Source organism: Erinaceus europaeus, chromosome 12 (assembly GCF_950295315.1).
Source record: "Erinaceus europaeus chromosome 12, mEriEur2.1, whole genome shotgun sequence".
NCBI lineage: Eukaryota > Metazoa > Chordata > Mammalia > Eulipotyphla > Erinaceidae > Erinaceus > Erinaceus europaeus.
Window position 1 is genome coordinate 73,250,845 of NC_080173.1, and position 15,720 is coordinate 73,266,564.

Genomic DNA, 15,720 nt, shown 5'->3' on the forward strand with positions numbered 1-15,720 from the left:
ATCAGAAGACAGTAAATGGGTCTGGCACTAGGCTCTAAGACATCAGCAGGAAGGAGGGAATACTAAGGTTTACATTTTGAAATATCTATGACAACTAACATACTGACACCATAGAAACGGAAAAGTGACACATTAAAGACTCATATGCATAATGGCTGATGTATTTTTGTCAACTGAAGCACTAACATACAATCCTCTACATATTGCTTAGTTTAAAACATGCAGCTAAGAAACAGCCTCTAATTCAAAGACAGAATTCAATGATATGTCAAAACTGCATTGGTTAACTATGATTTTATTATGTGGACATCTACTGTGGCAAGCATTAGTACAAACCTTCAGGTAGTGGTCCACAGCTGGGTTATGAATAAAAAGGCATAACTTTTTCTTTCATTTTATTACAATGAATTTTAACAGTACAGAAAAGTCACATGACCTTAGTGCATCAGATTCCTTAAACCCTGCAACATGAGGAACTCTAAATACATTAAATATTGTTACACTTTCAGACTTCCAATGTACAGGTACTTGGAAACAGTTACAGCCCTCACCAAGCTAAGTTGGGGACATGAAGTCCAACAGCATCTGAAATGCTGTGAAGGCATAACTTTACAAATAGCAATGTAAGCTTACAGAACTTGCCTTTATTAAGGTGGTATGTTCATGTAATTCCAGCGCCTTCACAATATAACGAACCAAATTTACTATACTTCACGTCTAAAAACCTAGATGAAACATGAAAAAAGAAGCCATACAGTATAAATTGCAACTTCAGGAAAAGTTCCTGCTTTATTATTCCAAATAATTTTCCCATGTAAAATAAATGTCCAATAGTTCCTGGTGTGTGGGAAGATAATGTTTGTTAAAGTCACAATGAAGCCTTATTGACGGAAGCTTGGCTATATAAACAGCACAAGTTGAGAAAAGGTTTAATCTCCAAACCTATTATACTGGATGAAGTAAGATCAGTAACGGCCACCTTGCGACATTACAGGAGGTCTCATTCCCATTGGAGGTCGAGGAGGCCCACCTTGGTAAGGGGGCACCATTGGCGGTCCCTGCCCATACGGCGGCATGGCACCAGGAAGGTATCCCGGCATGCCTTGATGATGACCACCATACTGACCTAAAAAACACATTTAAGACACACACACAAACACAAGAAAAATGAGTTGGTCTATGATTTGTACTCTCAAATACAAAATACGTTTTGCATATAAATTTTATCAGAATACAAGTACAATTAAAAAAAAAGAGCAATACCATGAGGTGGCATTGGGGGCCTCATTCCTTGTTGCTGTGGGATGCCTGGCTGTGGTGGCATCATACCTCCAATTGGTCCCACTGGTGGATTACCAATGGGAGTCTGCCCTGGTCGAGGAAGATTACGCTGATATTTCGGTAGCTGTGCCCTTCTCTCTTCCTGGAAATAAAAATAATTTTAACACTAAAGACATGAATGGACACATTAATCAATCATAAAGTTATCATCTAAATTAATGAAACCAATATTTTATTTATTTTGGGGTGCCAAGAATCAAAACCAGGGTCAGAGTAATGTATTTTAATTTAACCCAGACCTACCAACTTATTGCCACCATCCACAATCCCAGTTAAATTACTAAAAATCTCAATACCCTATCAATCTGACCTATTTTTGTTTTTTAGAGCATAGTTGACAAATTCCCAAGAATCACAGATTTACAGTATTTCAGAACGAAATTGACTAGTGAAGGTACGGTACCATTGAGGGTTGTAAATTCGAACCAACATTAATTTATGAAAGCTTTAAAATGCACATAATTGTTTTTGTGGCTTTTAACAGTTTGAATATGTAAAAACCACTTAGCAGTAAATGAAATCATTAGACCAGTATGCTAATTAACAATTTTCAATTTAGCTTCTACAACAGTACTCAAGCTACCATTTTAAACAACTGTAAATAACTTACCAGTGATATATCCTCATCTGGATGGATCAACTTACTAGTTGCACTTGTTGTTGTAAGTGTTGCAGGCTTACTTGTAATTGAAGCTGCTGGTTTAGCTGCAGTACTATTTGTTGTACTAGTGGTTGAAGCTGTAGACTGTGTGTAAGCAGGGAATGTAGGCTTGGGGGGCTCTGTAGTTGTTGCAGGTGTACTGTTTAAGGGTTTGAAATCTGTACCAACAGGTCCTTGCACAGCTGCCTGAGCCTGTAAATAAAAGTTTCATAAGCAAAATTTCAATACTTGAACTCTCACATCTATTACCAATTTAACCCAAGACATTCACATTTAACAAAGGATGAAAGTTTAAATTTAACAAGATAAATGCTCCACAAAATTTAAAATATACAAAAATGTCAACCAAAGATGCTGGATCAAAAAAAAAAAAAAAAAAAAAAAAGCACGTCTAAACTATAGCACTGGGGGGAAAAGACACTAGTGTCTCACATGCCATCTACCTTCACAGCAAAAATTCATAATGCTTTGTATTTATTCTAGATTAATAACAGTATAACAAAATAGTTTACATTCTATTTTCAATATTCTAAATTAGTTATTTACACTAATTTACCAAGCAGTTAGAAATTAATTAAAAATCTGCATATATTCCAAATAAATAGTAGTAATGGCAAGACATTAAAGACATCTCATTCAGAAGTAATCTTTATGTAGTTATAGAATACCCTCCTGAAGTAACAATGGCTGGGTGACTTTCATGGACAGAGGGATCTAGTAAGTAAAGTTATCAGTAATAAGCGTTACTTTTCATAATATCTATATCATGTCGACTAGGCCAACTTTAAATTCCCTCACATTATAAGTGATGCATAAGATTAAACAGCATAAGTCAAAACAGCTTAAACATGTAACAGACTAACCATTGGCCACTATAATGCATTTACTGCTTACATGCTTTTTTAACCCTTTAGAGCCATAGGAGTTTGGGGTATTATTTTTCTATTAATGAATTTGAATGTTTAGATACCATTACTTACATAACATTATACTTTTTTAAAATTAATATATTTTTTGGAAAAAGATTTAGTAGGGTCCAAAGGGTTAAGTTATAAAGCCATTTTTAACAATTTTAAACTGCAACTTCCTGCGTACTTGTGCTGTGCTAGGAAACAGAGCTTTAGAAGATGCAGACAGACTTTCTGAATTGGATGAAGCTGTACTTGAGCTTGTTACAGGTGTCCCCATCTGTAGCATAAAAGAAAGGAAACAATGAAAAGTCTCCAAACAAATGGGTGAAAATAAGCCACGTGGTAGACTTTTTTTTCTTTAGTATAGATTGCATTTCTGTAAATACACATTATAATGCAATCAATTTGGATTTAGAGGCAAGCATCTAATGCATTTACAAGTGACAATATTGAACCTCAAAAAAAATTTTTTTTACTTCTATACCAATAAACCCAGCCAACCAGTTTATTTCCTAAAATAAATTTACTTTACACTGACATTTCACAATTAATAAGGAGGCATTCTTACTATTGGCAACTTCAATTCCTCTTATTGGTATCTTTAAAACTTTTACATCTCAGCAAATAAAATACCCAAATCACCTCAAAAAACATAAGTTAATGTGCTTAACTTGTTTCTAACTTAGCAACTACAAATAAAAAAGAAACTAGAGGACAGGGGTGATGACACAAAAAGGATTATATCCTAATATAAACTGCAAAAAAATGAAATTGGGGGGGAGGAGAAGGCTAACAAGCACCATATAGATATAATATGCATAATACAACATCTGAGTTCTGGAAAAATAAGACTAGTAGGAAACTTGACACTAAATTAAAATTCTAATCAAATGTCCTTTGAACTATAATGATGCTTCGGAGTCTAAAGAATCAGCCTAATAAACAATTTCACTAAGGTCGTTATCATTTTCATCTTTTACTGTAGCTCCATGTAACGAAGAAACTCTACTACACACTTAAGGTCCCCCAAATTAAGCTTTCACTCCAAAACTACCTGTGATTCTAATATGTTAGTCAATATATGCGAACATAGAAAAATTGCTTCTTAGTATATTTAGAAATTATAGTCAAAGTTGACCTATGAAAATGTCTAAGATCTCTATAAATATCTGCATGCTACCTTCATACATAAATGTAGTGTTCCTTTTCAGGAAGTTCACCTTACCTGTCCAGCACTGGGGAAAAGAGGCTTCGTAACTGCAGGCTGTGGAGCAGGAACTGCTGCAGTTGGTGCAGGTGGTCTATTAAGAATACCTGGTGCTGGAACAGCCTGTGCTTGAGTCATTGGAGGAATTCCTGGACGCGGAACAGGAGGCGGCATACCTGTAGAAGTGGAGGCACTTGCTGAAATTCAGAGGAAAATCTTGTCCAAAACTTCAGCATTAAATATATCATATTAGGATTAGAAACTAGCACAACAGACTTTCATACCTGATAGTAGATGGGGAGATAGCAAAATGTTTATACAAAAAGATTAATGCATGAGGTTACAAAGTCCCAGATCCAATCCCCAGCAAGGGCTGAGCAGAGCACTGGTAATGGTAAAGAAAATCTAAAAACTCAAGGAGATTCCAGACTCCTCAGGCTCTCTAGTACCATATGGGCTTATTAGACCTACTTTTAGACAATGTAAGAGATCTACTGGGAAAGCTGGTCTACTTTCTACTATAAAGCAAAATGAAAGCACATCGTTAACCTTCTTTACTTGAGTCATCTAAGTACTATCTGGGATACATGTGAGCTAAACTTAGGTTAGTAAAGCAAAAAAATCTGCATGGGTTCTTGATCACAAGACCACTGATTTGTTTTCCTTTTTGTGAAGTAACAGCTACACTGTTTAATTTATTGGGTTTCTCTAATTACTTATTACAATAGTCTCTATGTAAGCTCCAATGCACAGACTTAAACTCTTGTTTATTCCTTTCCTACTTTATGTACTTATTTTTAAAATTTTATTAATTTATTTTCCCTTCTGTTGCTCGTTTTTTTATTGTAGTTAACATAGTTGTTATTGAAGTCATTGTTAGAACAGAAAGAGGGGAGAGAGACACCTGCAGACCTGCTTCACTGCCTGCAGGTGGACCGTTGGGATCCTTACACTGGTCCTTGCACTTTGCATCATGTGCACTTAACCAGCTACCACCTGACTCCCTAAAAAAGTTTTTTTTTTAAAAAAAAAACTGTTTTTCCTTTTTTTGAATATTTTATTTGTTAATGAGAAAGATAGGAATGAAAGTTTAGAAATTAGACTGGCTTGGGAGAGGGTAGATAGCATAATGGTTTTGCAAACAAACTGTCATTCCTGAGGCTCTGAAGTTCCAGGTTCAAACACCCCCTCCCACCCGCACCACCATAAGCCAGAGCTTAGCAGTGCTCTGATTAAAAAAAAAAAAAAAAAAAGCAGGAATTAAGACTGGCTTGTCTACCTGAGGTCCCTGGTTCAATAACAACAATCATGATGATAACAACAAGGGCAACAAAAGGAATTAAAAAAAAAAAAAAAAAAGCCCCCAGGAGCAGTGGATCTGTAGTGCAGGCACCAAGGCCCAGTAATAACCCAGGAGACAAAAGGAAAAAAAAGAGAAAAGCAACCTAGATGATATGGTACAGCACATTTAGTGTTGGACACACAAGCATGACACCCTGAGTTCAGCGTCCCCAGGATCACATGCGCCAGAATAATACTCTGGATTGTGAACGAATAAATCTTTTATTTCTTTTATTATTTTTAAGTATTTATTTATTCCCTTTTGTTGCCCCCTTTTTTTTTTGTTGTTGTTGGAAAGGACAGAAAGAAATGGCGAGAGGAGAGGAAGACAAGAGAAGAGACTGCTTGTGAAGCAACTCCCCTGCAAGTGGGGAGCGGGGGAGCTCCAACCGGAATCCTTATGCTGGTCGGTCCTTGCACTTTGTGCCACCTGTGCTTAACCCGCTGCGCTACCGCCTGACTATTCCATTTTTTTTCCTTTTGTTACCCTTGTTGTTCATCCTCGTTGTTATTGTTGTTGGAAAGGACAGATTTTTAAAAATTAAAAAAAAAGTAAATATTCAAAAAAAAAAAAAAAAAAAAAGGAATTAGAGGCCCAGATGGTGACACACCTGACTGAGTGCACATATGACAATGTGCAAGAACACGAGTTTGAGCCCTGGTGCCACCTGGCAGGGGGAAAGCTTTGCCAAGTGGTGAAGCAGGGTTGCCAGTGTTTCTATCCAATAAAGATTTTTAAAAAATAGAAATTAAACTGGGGCTAGGAAGTGGCAAACCTAGTTAAGTAGCATGCCTAGTTAAGTGCACACATCAAGTGCACAAGGACCCAGATTCAAGCCCCTGATCTCCACCTGCAAGGGAAAAGCTTCACAAGTGATGAAGCAGTGCTGCAGGTGTCTCTCTCTCCCACTCCCCTCTTAATATCTTTGTCCCTATCCAATCATAAATAATTTAGAAAATGGATATTAATCTACAATGCCTACAAACTTATCTAAGTAATTAAATGCAGCTAGGGATATACTGATCGCTCAATGGTGGTGCACATGCTTTGATTATTTGAGTCTGAGGCCTGACACAACAATCTCAACAGCAGTTAGTATGCTTGAGCCATTACTTGCATTACTGTCACGAGCAAGAATTCCTAAAGATGATGCAGTACTTTTGCACTCTCGAAAATTACATTTGGACTGGGGAGATGAATAACAAAGTGCTTTTGTGTGACCCTTGGTTTGACTTCCAGCACCATATTTAAGAATAAGACAAATACTTCAGAGTAAAGCAAGACAATCACTTTTTAAAAAAAGTATCCAACATTTCATACCTGGTGGCATACCAGGCATCAAAGGTGGTATTCCCGGTCCAGGTGGCATCATTCCACCCATTGGCATCATTCTATCAGAAAGCAAATTCCAAGAAAATTAAGTTAATTAACAGTATAAACCACTAGTAAACATTCTGGCTAAAGTCTGAAACAATCAGTAAAAGACCTGAATTTGACCACTGATGTCAAAATTGAAAAAAGTGCTAGAACACATAACATATGACATTCCTATCAAAATATCCCCTCTTAAAAAATCAGAAATTTTTGCATTTAGCAGGGAAAAAAAAGTGAGGGGTAGAGAATCTTTGTTGGCAAAACATTTTAAAGAGAAGATTTATTTGCTCTTCATAAACTATGCATGAGGATTCATTTAAAGTTTTGTGTGGAATCACTGGAATGCAAAACTACCGTCTTAATTGGAAAATATGCACACAGAAATTAAATTTTTAGAGTTTTAAGATTTAAAAAGGAAAATAATGTACACTTTAGAAGAAATTGTTCGGAAGGGCACGGATATCCACTATCACCAAAACTCAAGAAATTTAAACTAAAAAAATAAACTCAGACTGCCTAATTTTTAAATTGTTACCTAACATTAACCAGGACTTAAAACATAAGCCCATTAATTACCTCCCCCCCCCAAAGAGCTCACCTTCAAGTACCAGTCTCCAATTCAGTAATACTTGATTTAGAACATTTACTTTTTTTTTTTAATCAGAACACTGCTAAGCTCCAGCTTATAGTGGTGTGGGAGATTGAACCTGTACTTTGGAGCCTCAGGCATGTGAGTCTCTATTATGCTATTTAAGACTTTTATTAGATTTTTTTTTTCCCCCAGAGCACTCACTGGTCAGCTCTAGTTTATGGTGGTATAGGGGATTGAACATTGAACCTGGGACTTTAAAGCCTCAGGCATGGGAGTCTGTTTGCAACCATTATGCTATCTAACCCTGCCCAGAAAATATGTCTATACTTGGATTTACTACTATATTCCCTCACAGTTGTTTTATTTCTCTCTACTAAAAGACCTGTCAATCAACTTGTAAATCTTCTAAGTTTTAGTTGGGAAGACTAGACTCAACTGAATAGATAACCATTAAACACACACAAAAAAATGACATTATGATTATACCTCCTGAATTACATTATGAATGAGATGCTTACATGTTTTCACCGCAAAATGACTGGGTGTATTTTCTCTGATGATGCAATCTGTGAAAATGTATGACAAAATCAAAATCTAACTGTGATTTCAAAATACAGTGGGAAAGTGTATTGTATACCTCTGACATCCAACAATATTTAAGTAAAAGTGATGGGCATGAGCACCTCATACTCATTTTAGTTCTTGATGATCTCATAAATCATTTACAGAGTTTGCTTCTTGTCACAACTATAGTGTTTTGAAGAGTTGTGAATATTAGAAATTCAAATTTATAATCATTTCAATTACATCAGATGTAACTAAAGCAAGTGACTGCCTATATACACCCTAAGGCCCAAAAATCTATTTGCTTCAGAGGCAAATTTATATTCCTCAAAATTTACAATTATTATTATGATTTATACAGCCCATTATATTAGAAAGAAAAAGGTAAAACAGCATTTAATTTTAAAGACCATTACTAAGCATAAACTCACAAGCCAATAAAAGTTCTTACCCAGGTGGCATTCCTGGCATAACTGGTGGCATTCCTGGCATCAAAGGAGGAACACCTGGCATTAATGGAGGTATACCTACAAAAAATTTCAACAAGAGAAACGCATAAGTGAATATTAAAGTACTACAGTTAAGAATCTATTATTTCTGGGTTAGGGAGATAGCACAATGTAAAAAAATCCCATATATTAACAACCTGGAGGCATTCCTGGTGCCCCTGGAACTGGGGGTAGTCCTGGTTGTGCCATTGGAGGGATATACCCTTGCTGAGGTTGAACAGGCTGTGGTTGAAATGAAGTTGAAGCTGCAGAGTCATCATCATCATACTCATCAGAATCATCTTGTTGCTTCTTTTTTTGACTCTCTGCTAAAAAAAAAAAAAGTTTTAATTAATTTTCCTCATAGACTAAGAAATTAAAAGTTTAAAAATTAGACTGGCTTGTCTACCTGAGGTCCTTGGTTCAATCCCCAGTGCACTCTGATTCCTTTCTGTCTTATTCATAACTCTCATATGTAATAAATAAATCTTACAAAGAAAGAACAGACAATGGTCTGGGAGATGGCAATGAATAAAGTGGATAAAGCAATGAACGCTCAGTATTAAGTCTTGAGTTGGAATCCTAGCATGGCATGTGTCAGAGTAATGCTCTGGCTCTCTCCCCTCCCTCTCTAGTTCATAAATATATAAAAAGAAAAAAAAGGGGGGGGGACAAACACTTGCAGGTCTTAATGCATGATGGAGGAGGACCTTTTCAGGGGATGAGTTTTTAAAGAAAACAAAAATTTTACAGAAGTACCAACAACTGTATTTATTGCAAATCATGTATCACACACACACACACACACACACACACACACACACACACACACACACACACAAAGAATTCTAATAAAACAAGGACCCTAAGGGAGTCAGGTGGTAGCGCAGTGGGTTAAGCAAGTGGTGTAAGGCGTAAGGACCGGCACAAGGATCCCAATTCGATCCCCCAGCTCCCCACCTGCAGGGGATTCACTTCACAAGTGGTGAAGCAGGAGTGCAGGTGTCTTATCTTTCTCTCCCTGTCTTCCCCTCCTCTCTGTCCTATCCAACATGACATCAATAACAACTACAACAATAAAAAAACAAGGGCAACAAAAGGGAATAAATATTTTTTAAAATTTATTTTTGTTACGATGTCATTGTTGTTGGATAGGACACAGAGAAATGGAGAGCGGAGGGGAAGGGAGAGAGAAAGACACCTGCACATCTACTTCAATGCTTGTGAGGCGACTCCCCTGCAGGTGGGGAGCCGGGGGGGGGGATACTTTTAATTTTTTTAATTAATTTTTTGATGCAGAGATGGGGGGGAGAGAAACACCAGAGCACTGCTCAACTCAGGCTTATGGTGGTGGTGGTGGGGGCTGTTGAACCTGGGACTTAGGAGCCTCAAGCATGAGTCTGTTTGCATAACAATTATGTCTCCCCCGCCCAGATAAATACTTTTAAAAAAGCCCTTGTAATCTTATAATCTCATAAACCACTACTTAATAATACAATTGGGAGTCCGACTGTAGTGCAAAAGGTTAAGCACACATGGTGTGAAGTGCAAGGACCCGGTGTAAGGATCCCAGTTCAAGCCCCCGGCTCCCCACCTGCAGGGGAGTCGCTTCACAGGCGGTGAAGCAGGTCTGCAAGTGTCTTTCTCTCCCCATCTTCCCCTCCTTTCTGTCCTATCCAACAATGACAACATCAATAACTACAACAATAAAAAACAAAGGCAACAAAAGGGAAAATAAATATAAAAAAATAAGTAATAAAATTTAAAAAGCTTAATATTTACCTTGTGTTTTCTGTTCAAGAAGTCGTCTTCTTTCATCCATGTCTTTTTCTGGAATACCTTCCATACCATATATTTCCAACTCTATGTCTGTTCTCCCAGGTATTGCATTTGGTACAGCATCTATTGTCTCTTTATGCACCTAACATTGAAACAAAACAAGAAACCTCTTCCATTAGGCTAAAAAATCTTCTTCCTAAGGCTTTTTAAAAAACATGTACACTTGGGGAGTCAGGCTGTAGCGCAGCGGGTTAAGCGCAGGTGGCGCAAAGCGCAAGGACCGGCATAAGGATCCCGGTTCGAGCCCCCGGCTCCCCACCTGCAGGGGAGTCGCTTCACAGGCGGTGAAGCAGGTCTGCAGGTGTCTATCTTTCTCTCCTCCTCTCTGTCTTCCCCTCCTGTCTCCATTTCTCTCTGTCCTATCCAACAACGACAACAACAATAATAACTGCAACAATAAAAAAAAAATAAAAAAAAAAAATGTACACTTTATGGGTGAGGGGTGTTAATGGTTAACAGCAATAATTGTTCACAAAAAATGTACACTCCCAACAGTTCATTTATGATTAAGAAGTTTAATCATTCCTAATGCAATACAAAAAGAATGTTATGCTCCTGCCATTAGTTTCCTGTGGTGTTTGATTTCTGTTTGTATAAATGTTGCATATTGAAATACAGTATCTTTTATGCAAAAAAAAAAAAAAAAAAAAAAAAAAAAGTACACTCCCTTATCTCCCCATGACCATTGTTTAGGTGTCTGTAAGAGACTTGCTCTCCCAACTTAGGCTTGTCTTTTGAAGAGTAATTGGGGGGGGAGCTAAGAAGGGAAGAAGAAGCTAGTAAGTAAGGTCCATTAATTACAGTGCATGCGGCACAGTACATATTACCACAACTGAGTTCAGTTGCTTGGTCTCCCACATGCAGGAAAGAAGTCTCACAAGTATAGCACTTGGGCCAGGAGAAAGCTCGAAAGGGTGGACCACACCCTTTATTTACCAGTTACAAGCTGGTAGACCACACCCTTTATTTACCAATTACAAATACCTGAGTTTGAGCCCCTGGCTACAACATGGAAACCCCAGGCACAGGAATGTCGCGAATGTGGAAACAACTGGAGTGCCGTGTCTCTACCTCTCTACCACTCACCTTCTATCTAGACTTTCATGATTGAGGCTCCTAGGTTCCAGGTTCACTACTATAAACCAGAGCCGAGTAGTACTCTTATAAGAAATAACACGTATAGGGGGCTGGGTGGTGGCGCACCTGGTTAAGCACACACATTACAGTGCGCAAGGTCCAGGGTTCAAGCCACCAGTCCCCACTTGCAGAGGGAAAGCTTTCAAGTGGTGAAGCACGGCTGCAGGTGTCTGTCTCTCTCCCTCTCTATAGCCCCTTCCCTCTTGATTTCTGGCTTTCTCTATCCAATAAATAAAGATAATAAAAATTAAAAAATAAATAAATAACACATATAGGTTAAAAAAATCACTGACTCAGTGAGTTCTCTGTCTAGATCAACACATGGCTTAATCACCCAATGTTTCCTAAAGCTTTTTCAAAAAATGCAAACAAGTTAACTAAAAAAAAATAAATAAAATTAACTCTGGCCTGGAGATAGCATGTAGTTTCCAACAGACAGGAATTTTCACATCTTACATTTCCTTAGGGTGCAATTAAGCAAAAATCAAGCAGCTCTAACACTGGATAAAAAATGCTGAGTAAAACCTAAAGGTACTATATAATGTAACAGAGCTTAAAAAATATAATTTGGGTGGTCCGGGAAGTGGTGCAGTGGATAAGGTATTGGCCTCTCAAGCATGAGGTCCTGAGTTCAATCCCCAACAGCACACGTACCAGAGTGATGTCTGGCTCTATCATTTCTCATAAATAAATAAAATATTTAAACATATATATATATATATATATATATATATATATAGCTGGGGAAAAACAGCTCCGTGAGCAAGCACAATCTTAACATACCCGAAGTCGAGGCCTAAGGTCCAATCCTTAGCATTACTATAAGCCAGAGCTGAGAAGCTCTCATTAAAAACATTTTAAGGGGATCAGGCAGTAGTGCAGCGGTTTAAGTGCACGTGGTGCAAAGCACAGGGACCGGAGTAAGGATCCTGCGGAGTAAGGATCCTGGTTCGAGGCCCCGGCAGGGGAGTCGCTTCACAAGTGGTGAAGCAGGTCTGCAGGTGTCTGTCTTTCTCTCCCCCTCCTAGCTTCATTTCTCTCTGTCCTATCCAACAACGACAACATCAATAACAATATCAAAACAGTAATAGCTACAAGAAAACAAGGGCAACAAAAGGGAAGATAAATAAAAATAAAACATTTTAAACATTGCAAACTAAAATACAGACAAGTGAAAAACAACAACAGGTGGTCCAGGAGGTGGGGCAGTGGATAAAGCATAGGACTCTCAAGCATGAGGTCCCAAGTTCAATCCCTGGCAGCACATGTACCAATGATGTCTGGTTCTTTCTCATCAGTAAATAAAATCTCCAAAAAAGAAAATACATTAATCAAACGTTACCACTTCAGAAATGGTCCACAGAGTATGGTGAAATAGCCTGACCTCAGGCTATATACAGCAGTGAGTCAAGACAGATGACTACACATTAGTCTTAACAGGATTAGATAGAACTGATCAGACTGCCCACAAAATTTAAATAACAGATCCTTGTTCTCTTGCTCAAGTGCCAAGGAGATACTTAGAGAGGCCAATCTAATTATCACTCTAGCCTAGAATCAAATATATAGCTAATAAATTCAAAGATAAACAAAAACTCTTTAAATGTTAAGTGAAGGGAGTTGGGCACAGCAGTTAGGCGCAAGTGGCACAAAGCGCCAAGGACCGGCACCTGCAGGGGGTAGCTTCACAGGCGGTGAAGCAGGTCTGCAGTTGCCTGTTTTTCCTCTCCCCCTCCCCTCTCCATTCTCTGTCCTATCCAACACGATGACATCAGTAACAATAATTACAATGAAATAGTAAGGGCGACAAAAGGGAATAAATACATAAATTAAACGTAAGTGAAGTTGCCTATTAAAGACTTTTTTCCCAAGTTGATATGATTATTTGTATTACCAAAAAAAAAAAAAAAAAAAAACCACAAACCCCATCTACAGTTGTTATAGCAAAATTCATGTTTCAAAATTTAAATACAAAAGACAAACCATTACCTGCATGCAATGAATAGCTAAGCCAGGTCCTGTGTATAATTTCTTATGACATATGTGACATTTAAAATGTTTTGCTTTTTGGTGCTGTATAAGGATCTTCTCATCATCAAAATCTCTGTTACAATACCTGATGAATATTGTTAAGGTACCAAACAAAACACACACAGAGGACACGGTCTATAAGAAAAAGTCACATGAAAAGAAAGCAGGATCAACGTTGTAAAATACAGAAACAGCTAAAACCAAAAAGATTATTAGACTTCATTTTGATGTTCATTACCTATGCTATCATTAAGAATCACACATAGAATTTAATATTTCCAGGGGTAGATAGCAAGTGCAATCCTCCCGCACACCACAAAGCCAGAGCTGAGCAGGGCTCTAGTGTTTAAAAAAAAAAAAATTTACTATTTTCCATCTCCTGGAACCCCACAACCTCACCACACCTAAACAAGCACATCTCAGTGATTGCCTATAAGTAGTTTTACCAAATCCTATATTGAACAGTTTGTGTGAAATTAGCTTCCCTTTTGTTCAACACTTACAAATGTGGCCTTAAGAGTTAAATGTAAAGGGGGAGAAAAACCCATAAATTTAGTTTGTGCCAAGATAACTACAAAATAGAAACCTATTCGATAAAAAAAAAAATAACGGAAACAGTAAAAAGATGCACTATTTAGAATACTAAAATATCTGTATTTGGAATCTATTAGGTCACACTGAGTTAAAATCGACATTTTTGAATTGAACAGTCCAAATTGGGAGTAATCCACTCGGAATTGGTTGCCCCAAGAAAATACATATTTAAACTCGGAAGTTACATTTATAAAACTGGAGATCTTTATCTCTGTGCAGATTTTCCTTAAAAAGCAAACTACAAAAAAAAAAAAAATCCCCCAAATTTTCAACTATTTTATATAGTTCTGTAACAGGTCGGTCGACAAATACGCTTATTTTTTTACGTAGTTGACGAACGCTTCTAAAAAGCGTAAACAAAAAAAAAAATTAAAGGCCACTTTTAAATTTTTTTGTTTGTTTTCGAACTCCTACAAAACTAGGTAAAGAAACCCCACCCTTCTCGAGAGAGCGCCCGAGAATTAAGGCTCCGGTCGGTGAGACTCGCCAAGTCTTCCCTCCGCCCCCGCCGGAAAATAATACAATTAAACAGCTCCAGGGGCCCACAGACTCCGGAAGCTCGTCCCCAACCCCCCCCCCCCACAAAACTCCCTCAAGAGACCGGAAGAAAGCGCCTGTCGGCTCGTCACCCGAACAAGAGGGCGTCCTCGGGGGACACGGGGCTCCGGCAAGGCCTCAGAGCTCGCACCACAGCGACCTGCTCCCGGGTCTCCACAACAGCAGCCGAAGCTTCCCCACCGCAGGGTCTCCCCTAGTTCCCGAGAGCCCCTCCCCCGCCCCGCTTCCCCTCGTCACCAAGCCACTAGCCGGAGCCCTCACGCGCCACACGCCGCCATAGACCACAGCCAGGCCTCGGCGTCCCAACCCCAACCCGCGCCGCCGCTCGACCTCCGACTTCAAACCCGGCAAAGGATACCAGCACCACGGCTTCAGCTGCTTCTTCTTCTTACGACCCATGGTTACGCTCTGCTGACCAGAGAAATGAGAGACGAAAAACCAACAGGACCGAGGGGGCAAATCGCTCACTCTTCCGAACCAACTGCCACCGCCGCGTCCCACAGGAAACAGGCACAAAATGGCCGACGCTCCCGTTCGGCGCTCTACCTCCCGGCAGGCACCGCGACCAGGGGCGGAGATAAAGCGGAAAGAGTCACATGACGAAGCCGCCGCCGCCCCCGCCCTAAGTGGGCGGAGAATAGGGACGCCGGCTGCCATCTTGTGTGTTTAAGCGAGCTGGCCTCCAGTTAGCTGTCCGAGTATGTCCTTCCGGGTTTACTTTGTAAGAGTCTGACCCAGGGACTCTGAGGCACTGCAAATGTGAAAAGAAAAGAAAAGAAAAGAAAAGAAGAGAGAGAGAAGAGAAGAGAAGAGAAGAGAAGAGAAGAGAAGAGAAGAGAAGAGAAGAGAAGAGAAGAGAAGAGAAGAGAAGAGAAGAAGAGGAGAGAGGAGGGGAGGGGAGGGGAGGGGAGGGGAGGGGAGGGGAGGGGAGGGGAGGGGAGGGGAGGGGAGGGGAGGGGAGGGGAGGGGGGGAGGGGAGGAGAGACGTGGCGCAAAGCGCAGGGACCGGCGTAAGGATCGCGGTTCGAGCCCCCGGCTCCCCACCTGCAGGGGAGTCGCTTCACAGGCGGTGAAGCAGGTC

General features: G+C 39.3%; 1 protein-coding gene across 7 annotated transcripts; it reads right to left on the bottom strand.

Moving 5' to 3' along the window:
• Positions 1-279: 279 nt before the first annotated feature.
• Positions 280-15,182, bottom strand: LOC103120410 (BUB3-interacting and GLEBS motif-containing protein ZNF207). Of its 7 annotated transcripts, none has more exons than XM_007530825.3 (12): positions 14,998-15,182; positions 13,446-13,572; positions 10,263-10,401; positions 8,639-8,806; positions 8,444-8,519; positions 7,947-7,994; positions 6,783-6,853; positions 4,139-4,296; positions 3,098-3,190; positions 1,952-2,194; positions 1,264-1,423; positions 280-1,126 (listed from the first exon to the last, which is right to left on the bottom strand). In XM_007530825.3, exons 1-12 carry the CDS (start codon positions 15,036-15,038, stop codon positions 966-968), a joined length of 1,485 nt encoding a protein of 494 aa, XP_007530887.2. In that variant the 5' UTR covers positions 15,039-15,182; the 3' UTR covers positions 280-965. The 7 variants fall into 7 exon arrangements, with proteins under 7 accessions (XP_007530887.2, XP_016047057.2, XP_007530888.2 ...); XM_016191571.2 differs by having other exon boundaries at positions 8,639-8,809; positions 14,998-15,181; XM_007530826.3 differs by lacking the exon at positions 7,947-7,994 and having other exon boundaries at positions 14,998-15,181.
• Between the last annotated feature and the right edge of the window lie 538 nt (positions 15,183-15,720).